Here is a 22,967-nt window from a genome sequence, read left to right on the forward strand (position 1 = left end):
ACTTGAACAGGGAAGCAGAGGTTGCAGTGAGCTGAGATCAGGCCACTGCACTCCAGCCTGGGTGATAAAGCCAGACCCAATCTCAAAAAAAAGTAATGGGGGATGAGAAGAGAAAAGTAATGGGTGCATTACTTATTTTTGAAAGCCCTGCAAGGACTTGGGCTTATTTTCTGAGATAAACAGAAAGCTATTGTAGGGTTTAAAACCAAGGTGTAATATTATCTGACCTATGTTTTAATCAGATCTTTCCGGATTTGTTTTGAGCATAGACTGGGGGTGGGCTGGGAGGAAGGAATCAACAGTAGAAATAGGGAAACCATTTGGCCGGGCACGGTGGCTCATGCCTGAAATCCCAGCACTTTGGAAGGCTGGGATGGGTGGATCACCTGAGGCCAGGAGTTCAAGACGAGCCTGGCCAACATGGTAAAACCCTGTCTCTACTAAAAATGCAAAAGTTAGCTGGGGGTGGTGGTGCATGCCTGTAATCCCAGCTACATGAGAGGGGATTACACAAGAATCACTTGAACCTGGGAGGTGGAGGTTGCAGTAAGCCAAGATCATACCACTGCACTCCAGAGCAGACTCTGTCTCAAAAGAAAAGAAGAGGAGACTGGGCGCAGTGGCTCACACCTGTAATCCTAGCACTTTGGGAGGCCCAGGCGGGTGGCTCACGAGGTCAGGAGATCGAGACCATCCTGGCTAACATGGTGAAACCCCGTCTCTACTAAAAATACAAAAAAATTAGCTGGGTGTGGTGGTGGGTGCCTGTAGTCCCAGCTACTCGGGAGGCTGAGGCAGGAGAATGGCATGAACCCGGGAGGCGGAGCTTGCAGTGAGCCGAGATAGTGCCACTGCACTCCAGCCTGGGTGACAGAGCAAGACTCCATCTCAAAAAAAAAAAAAGAAGAGGAGAGGGGAGGGGAGGGGAGGAAACAGGGAAACCATTTTGAGAGCCTCTAGAGTAATCAATGTTAGGGATGCTGGTGACACAACCAGGGTGGAAGGCATTGGCTGGATTCTGGACATATATTTTAAAGAGTCAAAAGAATTTTCTGGAGGATTAGATACAAAGTACTAGATAAAAGGAGAAGTCAAGAATGATTCTAAAATTTTTGTCTTGAACAACTAACTAAAAGGGTAGTCTTGCCATTAACTGAGATGAGAAAAGTTACCAGTAGTACAAGTTTGGGTGGAAGAAAATTAGGAATCCAATTTGGGACATTTTGAGATAACTAATAGACCTCCAAATGCAGATGTCAAGTACAAACTTACTAAACAGACTCAAATTCAAGAAATATATCTTGGGTAAAAATATAAAATTGAAAATCATAGGCATATAGATGGTATTTAAAGCCATGAGATTGAATGAATTCACTCAAGGAGTGTGTATAAGTGAAGAAGAGAAGAGGACTAAAGAATGAAACCTGGAGTACTTCAATATTAAGAAGTTCTAAAGCAAAGAAGGTGAGGAGTAGCTAGTGATGTAGGTGGAAAACCAAGATAATAAGGCGCCCTGAAAACCAGATAAGGAATATTAAATTAAGTTGGGTGCCCCCAGAAAACAAACCTTGAAACGAGGATTACATATACAGGTAGTTTGCTTGGGAAGTGAGCTCAGGGGAGCAGAGAAGTGAGACATAGATAAAAGCAGCCAATAAAGTGTTTATCAAACAAGTTACCATTGCAGGTAACTGGAGCTTAATCGCACTGGGGAATATCTGGTAAATGACATGGCCTCAAGAGAGGGGTAATAGAGCTAGGTTATTTTCACACCAACTCATATCAGTCATTGGTTAAAAACTGCTTAAGGGAGGGGAAAGCAGTATTACTCTGCTGGCATTTCTAGCCATCTGAGCATAGGCAGAGTGAACTCTGGCAGCTGAAGAAATCCCTCAAATAAAGAGATACTAGTAACTGAAAGTGGACAAGCATGCATTGATATGAGGGGATATGAGCAGGGCATCTATAGCATCTGCCACAGTTACCAGACAAGAGGGAAAATCAATAGTCAAATGCTGCTGATAGGCCAACTAACATGAGAACTGAGAATTGACAATTGCATATAGCCACATGGAGGTCACTGGTGATATCCAAAGAGAAACTTCAGGTAGTGAGGATGAGAAGAAGCCTAAGTGGAATGAGTCCGAAATAATGGGAAATAGGATTTAGAAACTGTGAATATCTAAGGTGTTTCACTGCAAAAGAGAACAAAGTGGAATAAGGGCATAAGTAAAGTGGTGAAAATGGTGGTAAGAGGCGGCTTCTTTTTTTAATTAAAGAGAGGAAAGAAATAGTGATCAAATGAAAGAAGAGGAAACAGTGGTTTGAAAAGAGGAAGGAAAGTGTGAAGTAGTCATAAAGAAGAGTAGGAAAATTAAGGAGCCAGCAAAGTATAGTATGATTGCCCCAGGGCATTAAAGACCCACTTGAGGTTCATGATCATCAATGTAAAGTGAGGGCAGTCAGCATAGTTCACTTTAGTTCTAGTTAGCTACATGGCTGTAGGCACAGAGTAGTAGAGACTTGCATTTAACCAGCAGTGGGATTTTGTCAAGTGAGTATATTAAAAGCAAGAACAGAGCAACTTAAAGCCAATCTTCTGCAAGATGTAAATACAGGTAAAGCTTTCCTTACTGATGCTTTTAACTTCCTAGTCCTTTGGGGGTTCATCCTTCTTAGTGATATCAACAAAAGCCAGTCTTTGTCTAAAAGTATGTTTATTTTACAATCATCTTTGAATCATAGTTTGGCTGAATCTAGACTTGTAGATTGTCATTTTTATCTTAGAACTCCGGAAACTAATGATTCTTTTTTTTTTTTTTTTTTTTGAGACAGAGTCTCACTCTGTCACCTAGGCTGGAGTGCAGTGGCGCCATCTCGGCTCACTGCAAGCTCTGACTCCCAGGTTCATGCCATTCTCCTGCCTCAACCTCCAAAGTAGCTGGGACTACAGGCACCCGCCACCACGCCTGGCTAATTTTTTTGTATTTTTAGTAGAGACGGTGTTTCACCGTGTTAGCCAAGATGGTCTTGATCTCCTGACCTCATGATCCACCTACCTCGGCCTCCCAAAGTGCTGGGATTACAGGTGTGAGCCACCACGCCTGGCCATGATTCATCTTTGAATCATAGTTTGGCTGAATCTAGACTTATAGATTGTCATTTTATCTTAGAACTCTAGAAACTAATGCTGGTGTCTGTCCCTGAAGAGAGTATAATAAAGCTGGTTCCACAAGGTTGAAAAACTGAAAACTGGATTCAGCCACTACTGCAGGAAGGAACTGCATCTTCCAGCCTTTCAGACTCCCTCTAGCACTCTCCGTTGGCAGAATTTAACATGGAGCCAGAAACATAGTTTACAAAGTCTCAGGCTCAGCATCATAAAGCTAAGTATAGAACGGTAGGATTGGAGCTGAGAGAGAATAACTAAATAGCTGAAAGAGTACCCTTTTGGCTACTCAGCTACAATCCTTCTGCATATATTTGAACTTCTATTTATCAAAAAAAAAAAACTCTGTTTCCACCTAATAAGATGCAACTATTCTTCCTATAAATGAAGATATTCTTTCTCACCCTCTCCACAGAATGAGGAGAAACAAAGTTCCAACAGTCCATCTCCGGTAGACAGTCATACTATCTCTGAGCTGTGTTAATTACTTATCAAATTTAGTTACAGTGCTATCTGAATATTCTGTTACCTAAAGCCTAAATTGTAAAGTTAACATATAACAAAACTAATATTTAAATTAAAAATGGAAAGAGGGAAAAGAAAATATATACCATGTGCATGCGTGCACACACACACACACACACACACATACACATAGACACACATATATACACACACTATATATATGTATTCATATATTGATTGTTTTCTGGACTCTGCTGTTAAAAAAATAAGCTGTCTTAATTGGGTTTTTTGTTTGTTTGTTTGTTTGTTTGTTTTGGAGGGGGACAGAGTCTTGCTCTGTCACCCAGGCTGGAGTGCAGTGGCGCAATCCCAGTTGACTGCAACCTCCGCCTCCTAGGTTCAAGCAATTCTCCTTTCTCAGCCTCCTGAGTAGCTGGGAGTCCAGGCATGAGCCACATGCCCGGCTAATTTTTGTATTTTTAGTATAGATGGAGTTTCACCATGATGGCCAGGCTGGTCTCAAACTCCTGACCTCAAGTGATCCACCCACCTTGACCTCCCAAAGTGCTAGGATTACGGGTGTGAGCCACCACACCCAGCCTTAATTATTTATTAATAGCTACTTTTTCTCTTGTAACTTTTAAGATTATGTCTATCTTTGAAGTTTTCATTATAGTATCTCCAAGTATACACTTCTTTTCATTTTTTCTGCCCAAGACTTGTGATTCCTGAAACTAAAAATTCATGCCTTTCATCAATTCTTGAAAATTCTTAGCCTTTATGTTTCAAATATTGCCTCTTCTCTTTTTCTTTTACTTTTGGAAACTCCCATTATGTATATGATGGACTTTCTTATTCTGTCTTTCCTATCTTTTTTCCATATTTTCCACTTTTTATATCATTCTCCTTTTTTATAGAATTTCTCAAATCTCTCTTCCAGTTCACTAATTCTCTCTACAACTCTATCTCACACTGTTTATTGAAAATGCCAATAACAATTTTTTATTTCTAGATATCATTTTACATCTTTTGCACACTAGCCTGTTCTTTTCCTCAATTTTTTATTCTTATGCTTCTATCTATGTCCTTTCTTTCTCTTTAATAGGTTTAATTTAATTTATTTATTTATTTGAGTCAGAGTCTCATTGTGTCACCCAGGCTGGAGTGCAGTGGCATGATCTCAGCTCACTGCAGCCTCCACCTCCTGAGTTCAAGCGACTCTTGTGTCTCAGCCACCCAAGTAGCTGGGATTACAGGCATGTGCCACCACACCCAAATAATTTTTTTTTTTTTTTGTATTTTTAGTAGAGACAGGGTTTCAGTGTTGGCCAGGCTGGTCTCGAACTCCTGGCCTCAAGTGATCCACCTTCCTCAGCCTCCCAATGTGCTGAGGATTACAGATGTGAGCCACTGTGCCCAGTCTCTTTAATGGACTTTAAATATGCAGTGTTTCAAATCTGTGTCCCTATCATGTGCTCAAGAACTTATCTCCCTGCTCCTGCTTGGGCATTAAAACAAAGCTGTTGCCAGATCTGGTCAGATAACCCACTAGGGTTATCTCCACATCAAATTGAGTATTTTTCTCGGCACCATAGGAAAGGTTAATAAAAAAAGAAAGAAAAAAAATTGAGTACATATCAACTTGACTCTTAAAACCCTCTCTATTTCCTGAAACCAAAAATTTTTCTTCCTTTCCGACAAACTCAGCCATCCATCTACAATTATTTTGTCATTTTTTAATCCATTTTAGATATTTGTAGCAAGTAGGATGTCCTACTCTATTGTTTTGCTGGAAACAGAAGTTGTGTTCATAATTTCTAAGTAGTTTATGATCTCAGTTTCAACTTATTTAACTCAGCAGTTATTTAAAATATTTTATTTATAATTTCCAAGTAGAGAGGATTTCTTAAATCTCTTTCTGTGGTTGATTTCACATTTTTTCTTCTTTTATTTTTATTTTATTTTATTTATTTATTTATTTATTTGTTTTTTTTTTTTTTTTTGAGACAGAGTCTCACTCTGTCACCAGGCTGGACTGCAGAGCAATCTCGGCTCACTGCAACCTCCATCTCCCAGGTTCAAGCAATTCTCCTGCCTCAGCCTCCCAAGTAGCTGGGACTACAGGAGCACACCACCACACCCAGCTAATTTTTGTATTTTTAATACAGACAGAGTTTCACCATGTTGGCCAGGATGGTCTTCATCTCTTGACCTCGTGATCCACCCACCTTGGCCTCCCAAAATGCTGGGATTACAGGTGTGAGTCACTGCACCTAGCTGACTTTAAATTATAATTAGAATATGACTAATATACTTTTTGCCTTTGAGTAATTTATTGAGATTTAAATTTTTGTCTTAAAACATGATCAATTTTAGTAAATGTTGCAATAATATTTGCCAAAAAAGTCATAGTCCTGCTTGTTAATTATGATTTTTTTTTTTTTTTTGAGACAGAGTGTCACTCCATCACGCAGGCTGGAGTGCAGAGGCCTGATCTCTGCTCACTGCAACCTCCACTTCCAGGGTTCAAGTGACTCTCCTGCCTCAGCCTCCTGAGTAGCTGGAATTACAGGCACATGCCACCACACCTAGCTAATTTTTCTATTTTTGTAGAGCCAGGGTTTCACCATGTTGGCCAGGCTGGTCTTGAACTCCTGACCTCAATTGATCTTCCCACCTCAGCTTCCCAAAGTGCTGGGATTACAGGCGTGAGCCACCACACCTGGCCTAATTATGGTTTATACATTGAGCAGTTTCAATGTCAGTTTTACCCCTTCAAAAATTTTGTTTTCTTCACATAGTAAATAGTAATGATCAAGTGAATGAACTCTCTGAAGTTTCAATCAGTAATGTATTTTGCTTTGTTGATGTTCAAACAATTAATTAACTCATTCTACATTTAGTTGATCACTGGCTATGTGCCAGGTATTATGCTAGATTTTGAGAGAAAGACATGATCCCTGACTTCCCAAGTTTACAATGTAATTATATAAATGTAAATTCACTCAAGGTGAAATATATTACAAGGAGTCAGATTTTATTGTCATTTTTAACTTACCCCATAATTAAGGCAAAAGAACAAGAGGGAAGGGGATAGGGAGGACCAAAAAGAAGAAGAAAGAAGAAGAAGAAAATTAAAAGTAGAGGTATTCTTGTGGTATTATTTATATTAACCATGAAACAGCTCCCAAATTATTGAGAAATTATACAATTTCTGTTTTACTTATTATATGATATTGTGTTATCATTGTAAGAGATTTTATTTTACTTAGGTTAAAAGAAAAATTTCTGACTCCCCTCCTTGACTCTAGATAGCTAAACAAGGCCTGGTACAGTGGCTCATGCCTGTAACCCTAGCACTTTGGGAGGCCGAGCCAGACGGATCACTTGAGGCCAGGAGTTCAAGACTAGCCTGGGTAACACAGGGAGACCCTATCTCTACAAAAAGTACAAAAAATTAGCCCCATGTGCTGTTGCATGCCTGTAGTCCCAGCTACTCCGAGGGTCTGGGGTGGGAGGTTTGCTTAAGCCCAGGAGGTCAAGGCTGCAGTGAGCCATGATCATGCCACTGCACTCCAGCCAGGATGGCAGAGTGAGACCTTGTCTCAAAATAGTAAATAAATAAATAAATAAATAGCTAAACAAGCTTTTACTGTGCTTTGCTCTTCCCCCAGCAGCTCAGGATTACACATATATATATATATATATATATATGTATATATGCACACACACACATTATATATAATTATATATATACAAGCACAGGTACATATATATGATATATAATGTTACATGTAGTTATAATGTTATATGTTAATCATAATTACATAAAATATGTTAATTATAATTACATATAATGTTGTATATAATTTGATATAGTTTGGCTGTGTCCCCACCCAAATCTCAACCTGAATTGTGTCTCTCAGAATTCCCACATGTTGTGGGAGGGAATTACAGGGTGGTAATTGAATCATGGGGGCCAGTCTTTCCCATGCTATTCTCATGATAGTGAGTAAGTCTCATGAGATCTGATGGGTTTATCAGGGGGTTTCTGCTTTTGCTTCTTCCTCATTTTCTCTTGCCGCCACCATGTAAAAAGTGCCTTTCGCCTCCCGCCATGATTCTGAGGCCTCCCCAGCCATGTGGAACTGTTAAGTCCAATTAAACCTCTTTTTCTTCCCAGTCTCAGGTATGTCTATCAGCAGCATGAAAATGGACTAATACATAATTATAATGTCATAATATAAAATATGACATAATTCTTATATTCTTACCTACGACTATTTCCCTTCCTCTAAAGGAGAGCAGATTCATGCTGGGGATGTGAAAAATGTTCTGGAAAACATGGGAATAGAGATCACAAATAAGGAGCACAAAAAGCTGCTGAAAACTCTGCCAGTTTCTGGTAAGCATTTACATGTGTTCTGCTTCACTGATGTCTAAAAATATATTCATTCAACACTTACTGAAGATCATCGTCTGCGTGGCACTATCTAAAACCTGAGAGAGCAGGGACCATGTCTGATTCCCCAAGTCCTTACACTCTTGAAAATTTCAAAGAGGTTGGTTTTAAGGTTTTGTATTAGAAATTCTAATGTTTGAAACAATTGTGTCAATTAAAAATATTTTTTAAAAGGCCCAGTCCTAGCATTTCTAAAAATCCTGTTATTATTATATTGGTTTAGGAAACATGAACCTCTTCAGTCAGAAGTCCTATCATAAGACAATTTCTTTTGTCCCCCTAGGAAAAAGATAAGACTTAAGGTATAAACTGAAAAAAAGTAAGAGCAGAAGGGGTAGAAAAGGTAAAGAAAGAAAAGATGAAGGTAAATTAGAGAGGAGAAAACAAGAAAGGAAAGGCTGTGTGTAATTCAGCACGATAGGGCACCACTAACAATAGTTTGTATTCTATCCAGTGGATAGGTTCACTACACTGAGTTTTCCAAATATCTTTCATTTCATTGAGATTAAATTGTAATAAATTTCTAAATTTTCCCTTCCTGTAAGTATATATTTTAATTTTTATGAATCTCTGAAAGCATTATTAATCATGTTTTATCCTACAGCAGATAAAAAGGTGTTTAAGAAAGAATTATTGGATGGTGTGAAATCCTTCAGAGGTAAGTGAGAAAAAGGATAAGGAAAATAATATTTGAGATTGTTCTAATTGGTTTTTTCTGATTACACAAATAAGCAGAAAATTATGCATTTTATTCAACAAACATTCAAGTGTCTACTAGATGCTGGGTATTTGAGAATAATCTGGAATATATATAGTAGCATACAGAAAAAAATGTAATTACCCACAATTTCAAGTAATATTACCTTTTCTATTACAGATATCTTTGACCTTTTTCCTGTGCATATATGTGTATTATTAATTAAACTCTTACTAGAAATGTTACGCATCCTGCATTTAATCCTAAAATTTTAGTGTAATAATTCACCATGTTATTTAAAATTTCTTTGTAAACATCATTTTAATAACTATATCATCTAGTTGTATTATAATTTACTTAATCATTGTTCTCTTGTTGAACATTTATTTAGTGTTTTTCTCTTATATGTCTCTGATCTTCATACATAAATCTTGATCCAACTTTAAAGTCATTTTCTTTGGATATATTCTTCCAGCAGAAATTTGCACCTCCATACATAGTATTACCATCATGCCCTAAATACAGTATATTATTTTTATATTTTTTATTCTTGTTCATTTGATGGATGAAAAAATTGAATTAATTTGATGAAAAAATTGAATCTAATTATTGTTCTGATTTTTTTGTTATCAATAAAGTTGAAAATGTTTTTATATTGGTGACATGTAGTTGTGGTCCCAGCTACTCAGGAGGCTGAGACAGGGGGATCACTTGAGCCCAGGAGTTTGAGGCTGCAGTGAGACTGGATGGCAGAGCCAGACCCTGTCTCAAAAAATATATTAAAATAAAAACAATTTTTAAATGGGCTTTATATTGTTGTATTAGTCCATTTTCATGCTGCTGATAAAGACATATCTGAGACTGGGCAATTTAGAAAAGAAAGAGGTTTAATGGATTTACAGTTCCATATGGCTGGGGAGGCCTCACAATCATGGTGGAAGGCAAGGAGGAGCAAGTCACACCTTACGTGGATGGTGGCAGGCAAAGAGAGAGAGCTTGTGCAAGGAAACTCCCTGTTATAAAACCATCAGATCTTGTGAGTCTTATTCACTATCACAAGAACAGCATGAGAAAGACCTGCCCGCATGATTCATTACCTCCCACAACACGTGGGAATTCAAGATGAGATTTGAGTGGGGATACAGCCAAACCATATCAATTGTTTTATATTTAAATCAGAGAATTCTCACAAGGATAGCGGTTGTTTTCTCTTTAATGGAAAAGAAAGCTTATTTTGAGGATTTTTTCATTCATCAAACATTTGACTGGCATAGTGTTGGGAGTGTGGTGGGGGAGGGGCTACAAAAAGCAGAAGATAGTTCTTAATTTCTTTTTTTTTTTTTTTTTTTTGAGATGGAGTTTCACTCTTGTTGCCCAGGCTGGAGTACAACGGCACAATCTCAGCTCACTGCAACCTCCATCTCCTGGGTTCAAGCGATTCTCCTGCCTCAGCCTCCCAAGTAGCTGGGATTACAGGCATGCGCCACCACACCCGGCTAATTTTGTATTTTTAGTAGAGACGGGGTTTCTCCATGGTGGTCAGGCTGGTCTTGAACTCCCGACCTCAGGTGATCCATCCGCCTCAGCCTCCCAAAGTGCTGGGATTACAGATGTGAGCCACCATGCCCGGCTGGTAGTTCTTACTTTCAAAGAGTTTATAATCTACTTAGAGAACAAAATATATACATAATATATAGAGAACAAATAATATATACAAATAATATATAGAGAACAAAATATATACAAATAATATATAGAGAACAAAATATATACATAAAATCACTCATAGAAAATTTTGATCAGCACCATAAGACAGGGCAAGAAAAAAATTTAAGCTGGGCATGGTGGCTCACACCTGTAATCCCAGCACTTTGGGAGGCCACTGTGGGTGGATCACAAGTTCAGGAGTTTGAGAGCAGCCTGGCCAACAAGGTGAAATCCCATCTCTACTAAAAATACAAAAATTAGCCAGGCATGGTGGTGCCCACCTGTAGTCCCAGCTATTTGGGAGACTGAGGCAGGAGAATCGTTTGAACCCAGGAGGTTGCAGTGAGCCGAGATCATAGCACTGCACTCCAGCTTGGGTGACAAAGCGAGACTTCGTCTCAAAAAAAAAAAATTTAAAAACTTTTAAAAATTTAAAAAACATAGATGAAAAAGGAAAAAATTTTTCAAAAAGAAAATATTTTTATATCATTATATCTTTTAATCTATTGGAGTCCAAACGTTGTTTCCATTAATATGAATGACCTCTTTATAGATTAAATATTAGCACATTGTCATAGCTATTATAAATATTTTCCGAATTCGTTATCTGCATTTTATTTTATTGTATTTTTACAACAGCTTTATTGGGATGTAGTTCATATACCAAACAATTAACCTACTTAAAGTGTATAATTCAATGGGATTTAGTATACTAACAGAATTGTGCAGTATCACCACAATCAGCTTTAAAATATTTCAGCACTGCAAAAGGAAACTCAGTACCCATTAGCAGTCACTACTTATACCCCCCAACTCTCTCAGACCTAGGCAACTACAAATCTACTTTTTATCCATTATGTTGTATTTTGATATATGGCCATTTTTCATGTTTATGTATTTAATTTTATCAGTCATTTTTTCTGTGATTGACTTTTAAGTCCTTTACAAGCTAGCCAGTGTGTGAAGAATCACATATATTTAGTTTTCTTTGTTTTTCTATTATTTCACTTTTTACATTTAATTATTTAACTTATCTGAAATATATATTGACTCTTTATTAACTCTTTTTAAATCCCTATATTTCAGAATGATTTGATCAAAACTACACCAATAGTTTTCAGTAATTTTCCCCATTAACTGGAGTCCTCCTTTGTGTACAGTTACACTTGGGAAATAATTTATTATTACTGTAGCAAGTTTCAGATCTTACTTTTTGACAGAATAACATGATTTGGTTGTTATCTCTGTCTAATTCATCAGAAATGCCAAACTCTTTACTTCTCCTCCCCAGTATAAACTTCTTCCAGAAGTTTAATTTTGGAAGCATATTCTGTTCCTGACGCCCACATGACTTGCTGTAAATAGCTTCTTTCTGCTTTCATTTCTGAGTAGGGGTTGAGAGTATGCATTTTTCATTTTATGACATCCTTATCTACTTTTTCTTGTTTCTATGAAGGAGGGCAGGTTAATGTCAATGACCTAACGAGTGTTCTACAAAACACTGGGTTCAGACTCGAAGCAAAAGAAATCAAGGACCTGAAGACTCACCTGCCAGTGACTGGTGAGCATTTAAGACACCTTTATCCTGTAGATAATGACTAGTCTACTGTGAAAGCAAAGAGTAAAGACATGTTGGAGAGAGAAAAACTGGGGACAGAGATACAATTTAAGAGACTGTTAATAAGGTACAGGTGATAAGGGCCTTACCTGGGAACCACACATATATGGGGAAGACTGATTTGATGTGGTGGGTGAAAGGGAGGGAGATACTAAAGTGTGCACCAGAAGTTTTTATGACTGCCAAAAAATAATTTTTAAGAACAGGGAGAAGGATAGCAGAGAAAGCAGAATGAAGAAAAATCTTTGAAATATAGTTGAATTGAGGTACTTATAGGACACTCAGTATCAGACAATTGAAAATGCATTCCCTAGTTATTAGTGTTATTCATCTTTAAACAAGGTACATCAAACCATGAGAATCATCACCAAGGTCAAAACAGTGTCTCAGAGTGTCTCTATGAGGACAAGAACACCAAAAGAATGGAAAGATAGAATAAAGGAATATTTGAGAGATAAAGAATGGAATAAAAGGGTAGGATAAGGAAGAAAGAGATAACAGATGAGGGGAGGGTAAGAGAAAATAAAAAGGATAAGAAGAGATGAAAAGATATATCCATCAGGATATAGACCAATCTCCTTTTTTGAATTTTTGTATTTTTTTTATTACTTCAATAGTTTGGGGGGAACAGGTGGTATTTGGTTACATGGATAAGTTATTTAGTGGTAATTTCTGAGATTTTAGTGCACCCATTACCCGAGCAATGTACACTGCACCCAATGTGTAGCCTTATCCCTCACCCCACTTCTTTTTTTTATTTGTTTTATTTTAGGAAAGTAAGCTTTTATTCATTGTGCCACATACATTTCAAGCTGTGTGCATAATATAGTACCTAGCATTTACAATCAAGACAATCAAGGCCTACAGTTAATCAAATATTATTTCTGCCATAACTTTTAGTAACAATACTGTTTTCCAAGTAGAAACTACTACAAGTGCTTTTCTTTTGGTATTTTGCAATATATCTACCATACATTACATACTGCATAAATATGGTGGCAGTGTTGGTCTGATTAGATAATCCCAGTGATCTCCAAGAAAAAGAACTATGGTACAGATGAAGGCAGCTCTGTAGGCTGTATTATTTGTACTATCAATAATAACCATTTTGAAAACACAGTGTTTTCATTAACTGCAAAGGCCAACCTCAAATCTGGGAAATGTCATAATTATTTTTCAAGCTACATGTCAAATATTAAAATCCCAACAGCTTAAAAGACCTTACAACAACCACGTGTATAACCATTAAATTACAGTACCAATTAAAATGATAATGACAATTACACCTTTAATGTCTGAGGGTACTATGAATGAAGCTAGGTAGTTTTCTAAAATGCCACATCTTCAAAATAAGTTATGACTCATTGAATCCTAATTAACTCTTCATAACATTACTGTCCAATGTAATTATATTTCTTTTTTCTCCTTTAGTTTATCTCTGGTCTCTAGGGTTTAGTCGTTTTTTGTTTTTTTGGGTTTTTTTCTCTCAAATCCTTAGTTTATTTTTGTTTGATAACTCTTACTAAGATTTTTACAAATTGTATATTTTCAAAAAACAGATTTCTGTCTTTGTTAATTTTCTTAAACATTTTACTTTTTTTATTTATTTTTTATTTTATTATTATTATACTTTAAGTTTTAGGGTACATGTGCACAATGTGCAGGTTAGTTACATGTGTATACATGTGCCATGCTGGTGTGCTGCACCCATTAACTCGTCATTTAGCATTAAGTATATCTCCTAATGCTATCCTCCCCGCACCACCCCATAACAATCCCCAGAGTGTGATGTTCCCGTTCCTGTGTCCATGTGTTCTCATTGTTCAATTCCCACCTATGAGTGAGAACATGCAGTGTTTGGTTTTTTGTCCTTGCAATAGTTTACTGAGAATGATGATTTCCAGTTTCATCCATGTCCCTACAAAGGACATGAACTCATCATTTTTTATGGCTGCATAGTATTCCATGGTGTATATGTGCCACATTTTCTTAATTCAGTCTATCATTGTTGGACATTTGGGTTGGTTCCAAGTCTTTGCTATTATGAATAGTGCTGCAATAAACATACGTGTGCATGTGTCTTTATAGCAGCATGATTTATAGTCCTTTCGGTTTATACCCAGTAATGGGATGGCTGGGTCAAATGGTATTTCTAGTTCTAGATCCCTGAGGAATCGCCACACTGACTTCCACAATGGTTGAACTAGTTTACAGTCCTACCAATAGTGTAAAAGTGTTCCTATTTCTCCACATCCTCTCCAGCACCTGTTGTTTCCTGACTTTTTAATGATTGCCATTCTAACTGGTGTGAGATGGTATCTCATTGTGGTTTTGATTTGCATTTCTCTGATGGCCAGTGATGATGAGCATTTTTTCGTGTGTTTTTTGGCTGCATAAATGTCTTCTTTTGAGAAGTGTCTGTTCATGTCCTTCGCCCACTTTTTGATGGGGTTGTTTGTTTTTTTCTTGTAAATTTGGTGGAGTTCATTGTAGATTCTGGATAATAGCTCTTTGTCAGATGAGTAGGTTGTGAAAATTTTCTCCCATTCTGTAGGTTGCCTGTTCACTCTGATGGTAGTTTCTTTTGCTGTGCAGAAGCTCTTTAGTTTAATTAGATCCCATTTGTAAATTTTGGCTTTTGTTGCCATTGCTTTTGGTGTTTTAGACATGAAGTCCTTGCCCATGCCTATGTCCTGGATGGTAATGCCTAGGTTTTCTTCTAGGGTTTTTATGGTTTTAGGTCTAACATTTAAGTCTTTAATCCATCTTGAATTAATTTTTGTATAAGGTGTAAGGAAGGGATCCAATTTCAGCTTTCTACATATGGCTATCCAGTTTTCCCAGCACCATTTATTAAATAGGGAATCCTTTCCCCATTGCTTGTTTTTCTCAGGTTTGTCAAAGATCAGATAGTTGTAGATATGTGGCGTTATTTCTGAGGGCTCTGTTCTGTTCCATTGATCTATATCTCTGTTTTGGTACCAGTACCATGCTGTTTTGGTTACTGTAGCCTTGTAGTATAGTTTGAAGTCAGGTAGCGTGATGCCTCCAGCTTTGTTCTTTTGGCTTAGGATTGACTTGGCGATGTGGGCTCTTTTTTGGTTCCACATGAACTTTAAAGTAGTTTTTTCCAATTCTGTGAAGAAAGTCATTGGTAGCTTGATGGGGATGGCATTGAATCTATAAATTACCTTGGGCAGTATGGCCATTTTCACGATATTGATTCTTCCTACCCATGAGCATGAAATGTTCTTCCATTTATTTGTATCCTCTTTTATTTCCTTGAGCAGTGGTTTGTAGTTCTCCTTGAAGAGGTCCTTCACATCCCTTGTAAGTTGGATTCCTAGGTATTTTATTCTCTTTGAAGCAATTGTGAATGGGAGTTCACTCATGATTTGGCTCTCTGTTTGTCTGTTATTGGTGTATAAGAATGCTTGTGATTTTTGTACATTGATTTTGTATCCTGAGACTTTGCTGAAGTTGCTTATCAGCTTAAGGAGATTTTGGACTGAGACGATGGGGTTTTCTAGATATACAATCATGTCGTCTGCAAACAGGGACAATTTGACTTCCTCTTTTCCTAATTGAATACCCTTTATTTCCTTCTCCTGCCTGATTGCCCTGGCCAGAACTTCCAACACTATGTTGAATAGGAGTGGTGAGAGAGGGCATCCCTGTCTTGTGCCAGTTTTCAAAGGGAATGCTTCCAGTTTTTGCCCATTCAGTATGATATTGGCTGTGGGTCTGTCATAGATAGCTCTTATTATTTTGAGATACGTCCCATCAATACCTAATTTATTGAGAGTTTTTAGCATGAAGTTTGCTGAATTTTGTCAAAGGCCTTTTCTGCATCTATTGAGATAATCATGTGGTTTTTGTCTTTGGTTCTGTTTATATGCTGGATTACATTTATTCATTTGTGTATATTGAACCAGCCTTGCATCCCAGAGATGAAGCCCACTTGATAAGCTTTTTGATGTGCTGCTGGATTCGGTTTGCCAGTATTTTATTGAGGATTTTTGCATCAATGTTCATCAAGGATATTGGTCTAAAATTCTCTTTTTTAGTTGTGTCTCTGCCCGGCTTTGGTATCAGGATGATGCTGGCCTCATAAAATGAGTTAAGGAGGATTCCCTCTTTTTCTATTGATTGGAATAGTTTCAGAAGGAATGGTACCAGCTCCTCCTTGCACCTCTGGTAGAATTCGGCTGTGAATCCATCTGGTCCTGGACTCTTTTTGGTTGGTAAGCTATTGATTATTGCCACAATTTTAGAGCCTGTTATTGGTCTATTCAGAGATTCAACTTCTTCCTGGTTTAGTCTTGGGAGGGTGTATGTATGTGTCAAGGAATTTATCCATTTCTTCTAGATTTTCTAGTTTATTTGTGTAGAGGTTTATAGTATTCTCTGATGGTGGTTTGTATTTCTGTGGGATCGGTGGTGATATCCCCTTTATCATTTTTTATTGCATCTATTTGATTCTTCTCTCTTTTCTTCTTTATTAGTCTTGCTAGCGATCTATCAATTTTGTTGATCCTTTCAAAAAACCAGCTCCTGGATTCATTAATTTTTTGAAGGGTTTTTTGTGTCTGTATTTCCTTCAGTTCTGCTCTGATTTTAGTTATTTCTTGCCTTCTGCTAGCTTTTGAATGTGTTTGCTCTTGCTTTTCTAGTTCGTTTAATTGTGATGTTAGAGTGTCAATTTTGGATCTTTCCTGCTTTCTCTTGTGGGCATTTAGTGCTATAAATTTCCCTCTACACACTGCTTTGAATGTGTCCCAGAGATTCTGGTATGTTGTGTCTTTGTTCTCATTGGTTTCAAAGAACGTCTTTATTTCTGCCTTCATTTCGTTATGTACCCAGTAGTCATTCAGGAGCAGGTTGTTCAGTTTCCATGTAGTTGAGTGGTTTTGAGTGAGTTTCTTAATCCTGAGTTCTAGTTTGATTGCACTGTGGTCTGAGAGACAGTTTGTTATCATTTCTGTTCTTTTACATTTTCTGAGGAGAGGTTTACTTCCAAGTATGTGGTCAATTTTGGAATAGGTGCGGTGTGGTGCTGAAAAAAATGTATATTCTGTTGATTTGGGGCCCTCACCCCACTTCTAACCTTCCCCTTGAGTCCCCAGAGTCCATTATGTCATTCTTATGCCTTTGCATCCTTATAGCTTAGCTCCCACTTATAAATGAGAACATACAATGTTCATTTTTCCATTCCTGAGTTACTTCACTTAGAATAATGGTCTCCAACCCCATCCAAGTTGCTGTGAATGCCATTATTTCATCCTTTTTATGGCAGAGTAATGTTCCATGGTGTGCATATATATATATATATAAAGCCAATGTGGTATATATATATATATACACACACCATGGAACACTGTATATATATATATACATATATATGTATATATATAGAAATTATATATATACCACATTGTCTTTATCCACTCATTGGTTGATGGACATTTAAGCTGGTTCCATATTTTTGCAATTGCAAATTGTGCTGCTATAAACATGCATGTTCATGTGTCTTTTTCATATAATGACTTCTTTTCCTCTGAGTAGATACCCAGTAGTGGGATTGCTAGATCAAATGGTAGATCTACTTTTAGTTCTTTAAGGAGTTTCCATACTGTTTTCCATAGTGGTTATACTAGTTTACATTCCCACCAGCAGTGTAAAAGTGTTCCCTTTTTACCACATCCACACCAACATCTATTATTTTTTGATTTTTTAATTATGGCCATTCTTGCAGGAGTAAGGTGGTATCATATTGGGGTTTTGATTTGCATTTCCCTGATCATTAGTGATGTTGAGCATTTTTCATACATTTGTTGGCTGCTTGTATATCTTCTTTTGAAAATTGTCTATGCATGTCCTTTGCCCACTTGTTGATGGGATTATTTGTTTTTTCTTGCTGATTTGTTTGAGTTCCCTGTAGATTGTGGATATTTGTCCTTTGTTGGATGCATAGTTTGCAGAGATTTTCTCCCACTCTGTGAGTTGTCTGTTTACTCTGCTGATTATTTCTCTTGCTGTGCAGAGGCTTTTTAATTAAGTCACATCTATTTATCTTTATTTTCATTGCATTTGTTTTCGAGTTCTTGGCCATAACATCTTTCCCTAAGCCAATGTCTAGAAGAGTTTTTCTGATGTCATCTTCTAGAATTTTTATGATTTGGGTCTTAGATTTAAATCTTTGATTCATCTTGAGTTGATTTTTGAAAAGGTGAGAGATAAGGGCCCAGTTTCATTCTCCCACGTGTAGCTTGCCAATTTTCACAGCACCATTTGTTGAATAGGGTGTCCTTTCCACACTTCATGTTTTTTGTTTTTTTGTTTTATTTTTTTTTTGTAGATAGGGGGTTTCACCATGTTGGCCAGGCTCCTGGCCTCAAGTGATCTGCCCACCTTGGCCTCCCAAAGTGCTGGGATTATAGGCGTGAGCCACCATGCCTGACCTCTTTATGTTTTTGTTTGTTTTATTGAAGATCTGTTGGCTGTAAGTATTTGGCTTTTTTCTGGGTTCTCTATTCTGTTCCGTGCCTATTTTTATACCAGTACCATGCTGTTTTGGTGACTATGGCCTTATAGTATAGTTTGAAATCAGGTAATGTGATGCCTCCAGATTTGTTATTTTTGCTTACTCTTGCTTTGGCTATGTGGACTCATTTTTTGTTCCATATGAATTTTAGAATTGTTTTTTCTAGTTCTGTGAAGAATGATGGTGGTATTTTGATCGGAATTGCATTGAATTTGTAGATTGCTTTTGGCAATGTGGTCATTTTCACAATATTGAATGTACCCATCCATGAGCATGGGATGTGTTTCCATTTGTTTGTGTTGTCTATAATTTCTTTCAGCAGTGTTTTGTAGTTTTCCTTGTAGAGTTCTTTCACCTCCTTGGTTAGGTATATTCCTAAGTATTTTTTTTTTTTTGCAGCTATTGTAAAAGAGGTTGAGTTCTTGATTTGATTCTCAGCTTGGTTACTGTTGGTATACAGGAGAGCTACTGATTTATGTACATTAATTTTGTATCTGGAAACTGCTAAATTATTTTATCAGTTCTAGGAGCTTTCTGGAGGAATCTTCAGGGTTTTCTAGGTAGACAATCATGTCATCAGCAAACAGCAACAGTTTAACTTCCTTCTTATTGATTTGGATGCCCTTTATTTCTTTCTCTTGTCTGATTGCTCTGGCTAGGACTTGCAGTACTATGTTGAACAGAAGTGGTGCAAATGGGCATCCTTATCTTGTTTCAGTTATCAGAGGGAATGCTTTCAACTTTTCCCCATTTAGTATTATGTTGGCTGTGGGTTTGTCATAGATGGCTTTTATTACATTGAGGTATGTCCCTTGTATGCCAATTTTGCTGAGAGTTTTAACCATAAAGGGATGCTGGATTTTGTCAAATGCTTTTTCTGCATCTATTAAGATGAGGATGTGATTTTTGTTTTTAATTCTGTTTATGTGGTGTACCACATTTACTGACTTGCATATGTTAAACCATCACTGCATCCCTGGTATGAAATTCACCTGATCATGGTGGATTATCTTTTTGATATGTTGTTGGATTCGGTTAGCTAATATAGTATTTTGTTAAAGATTTTTGCATCTGTGTTCATCAGGGATACTGGCCTGTAGTTTTCTTTTTTGGTTATGTCTTTTCCTGGTTTTTGTATTAGGGTGATACTGGCTTCATAGAATGATTTAGGGAGGAATTCCTCTTTATCTTGTGGAATGGTGTCAATAGGATTGGTACCAGTTCTTCTTTGAATTTCTGATAGAATTCAGCTGTGAATCCATCTGGTCCTGGACTTTTATTTTCTTGGCAATTTTTTATTATCATTTCAATCTTGCTGCTTGTTATTGGTCTGTTTAGAGTTTCTGTTTCTCTCTGGCTTAATTTAAGAGGGTTGTGTATTTCTAGAAATTTATCCATCTCCTCTAGGTTTTCTAGTTTATTCATGTAAAGGTGTTCATAATAGCCTTGAATGATCTTTTGTATTTCTGTAGTATCAGTTGTAATATCTCCATTTTGTTTCTAATAGAGCTTATTTGGATCTTCTCTCTTCTTTTCTTGGTTAATCTTACTAATGGTCTATCGATTTTATTTATCTTTTCAAAGAACCAGCTTTTTGTTTCATAATTCTTTTGTATTTTTTTGGTTTCAATTTCATTTAGTTCTGCTCTGATCTTGGTTATTTCTTTTCTTCTGCTGGGTTTGGGTTTGGTTTGTTCTTGTTTCTCTAGTTCCTTGAAGTGTGTCCTTAGATTGTCTATTTGCGCTCCTTCAGACTTTTTGATGTTGGCACTTAAGGCTGTGAACTTTCCTGTTAGCACCGCCTTTTCTGTATCCCAGAGCTTTTGATAGGTTGTATCACTATTATCATTCAGTTCAAAGAATTTTTTAATTTCCATCTTGATTTCATTGTTAACCCAACAATCATTCAGGAACAAGCTATTTAATTTCCATGTATTTGCGTCAAACCCCTTTTAGAGTTTATTTCCAATTTTATTCCACTGTGGTGTGAGAGAGTACTTGGCTATTATTTCAATTTCCTTAAATTTGTTGAGACTTGTTTTATGCCCTATCATATGTTCAACTTGGAGAATGTTCCACATGCTGATGAATAGAATGTATATTCTGCAGTTGTTGGGTAGAATGTTCTGTAAATATCTGTTAAGTCCATTTGTTCTAGGATACAGTTTAAACCCATTGTTTCTTTGTTGACTTTCTGTCTTGATGACCTGTCTACTGCTGTCAGTGGAGTATTGAAGTCCCCCATTATTACTGTGCTGCTGTCTGTCTCATTTCTTAGGTCTATTAGTAATTGTTTTATAAATTTGGGAACTCCAGTGTTAGGTGCATATATATTTAGGATTGTGATATTTTCCTGGACAAGTCCTTTTATCATTATATAATGCCCCTCTTTGCCTTTTTTAACTGCTGTTGCTTTAAAGTTTGTTTAGTGTGATACAAGCATACCTACTCCTGCTCTGTTTTGGCATCCATTTGCATGGAATATCTTTTTCCACCCCTTACCTTAAGTTTATGTGAGTCCTTTTGTATTAAGTGAGTCTCCTGAAGGCAGCAGATACTTGTTTGATGAATTCTTAGCCATTCTGTATCTTTTAAGCGGAGCATTTAGGTCATTTACTTGCAACATTAGTATTGAGATGTGTGGTACTATTCTGTTCATCATGCTGTTTTTTTGCCTGAATACCAGGTGTGGTTTTGTTTGTTTGTTTGTTTTTATTGTGTCATTGTTTTATAGGTCCTGTGAGATTTATGCTTTAAGGAGGTTCTATTTTGGTGTGTATTTTGGTGTATTTTGAGGATTTGTTTCAAGATTTAGAGCTCCTTTTAGCAGTTCTTGTAGTGCTGGCTGGGTAGTGATGAATTCTCAAAGCATTTGTTTGTCTGAAAAAGACTGTATCTTTCCTTTATTTCTGGAGCTTAATTTCATTGCATACAAAATTCTTGGCTGATAGTATATTTTAAGGAGGCTAAAGCTAGGGCCTCAATTCCTTCTAGCTCATAGGTTTCTGCTGAGAAATCTGCTGTTAATCTGATAGGTTTTCCTTTATAGATCACCTGGTGTTTTTGCCTCACAGCTCTTAAGATTCTTTCCTTCATCCTAACTTTGGATAACCTGATGACTGTGCCTAGGTGATGACCTTTTTGCAATAAATTTCCCAGGTGTTCTTTGAGCTTCTTGTATTTGAATGTCTGGATCTCTAGCAAGTTCAGGGAAGTTTTCCTCAATTATTCCCTCAAATATGTTTTCCAAACTTTTAGATCTCAGTGGCAACAGGGCTGAGATCTTGCCCTAGGCTATAAGCCTCCCCACTGAGAAAGCAAGCAGGGCTCTCAGACCTTGCCATTCCCCACCTGCCCACACCATCAGCTGTGGTTTCTGCACTCCTATCTATACTTCCCATTTGCTCCCCTTTGGATTCTGCTCAGGAAAATTTATGCTCAGTTGAAATTACTGCAAAGTTCAATTAGGAGCTTCCTTCACCCTGTGGCCCCTCCCCAGTTCCACTGGGCTGCCTTGCCCAAGAACCCCTATGAGATAAGGCCAGGAATGGCTTCCTTGGGCTGAAGCTGGGGACCAGAAGTGCCTACAGGGCTCTTCCTGCGGCTTCTTCTATTTTTATATTTTGCCTGGCTCCCTAAATCCATTTCAGCTCTAGGTAAGGTTAAATCTTTCTCCTGTGATCTGGATTTTCAGGTTCCCCAGAGGGGACATGTGTTCGGAGGCAGACTTTACCCACTCTCACACTTTGGGAACTCACAGTTTTTCAGCTTAGACCAATCTTTTTTTTTAAAAAAAAAAACAACGTGACTGTGATAGTATTGGGGCTGAGTTGAAAAGACTCTGAGGAGAAGGAGGGGAGGAGTCTATTCTTTCTTCAACTGAGCTTGATAGCTAACATTAGTAAGGAAGCAGATCACCAAGAATCTTGATTGGCATGAAGGGCTGGCTTCAAGTTTATAACAGCATGGAACACCATAGACTAGAAAGATTATCTTTTACTAAGGCAGACTTCATTATTCAAGGATCAAGGTCCTGATTTTTGAATACATTTTTTTCTTTTATTGATTCATTCCACAAATATTCATTGAATGCCAATAATATGTCAGCATTGTAATAATACTGCTGTATTTACTTGGCAAATGTTTATACTATATCTGGGTAATGTATTTCCTAGAAACTAAGAATGGTTAGGGCTACAGGGGCAGCAGAGATATGGTGTCTGCCCTCAGAGGAGCTTACAGTCTTGGGAAAATACAAGAGAACTAGGAAACATAGGGTATCAGGATCTTCTAGACTAAATGATA

At 37.3% G+C, this 22,967-nt stretch overlaps 1 protein-coding gene across 1 annotated transcript in view; it reads left to right on the forward strand.

Annotated features, from left to right (window-relative positions):
* Positions 1-22,967, forward strand: part of LOC129017919 (EF-hand calcium-binding domain-containing protein 3) — a 535,384-nt gene that overhangs the window by 437,206 nt on the left and 75,211 nt on the right. The window contains exons 98-100 of the mRNA XM_054458898.1: positions 7,935-8,039; positions 8,701-8,754; positions 11,957-12,061. Coding sequence (XP_054314873.1) covers positions 7,935-8,039; positions 8,701-8,754; positions 11,957-12,061 — 264 coding nt within the window. The remainder of the gene's footprint in view (positions 1-7,934; positions 8,040-8,700; positions 8,755-11,956; positions 12,062-22,967) is intronic.

The sequence above is a fragment of the Pongo pygmaeus genome, chromosome 19 (genome assembly GCF_028885625.2).
Source record: "Pongo pygmaeus isolate AG05252 chromosome 19, NHGRI_mPonPyg2-v2.0_pri, whole genome shotgun sequence".
NCBI lineage: Eukaryota > Metazoa > Chordata > Mammalia > Primates > Hominidae > Pongo > Pongo pygmaeus.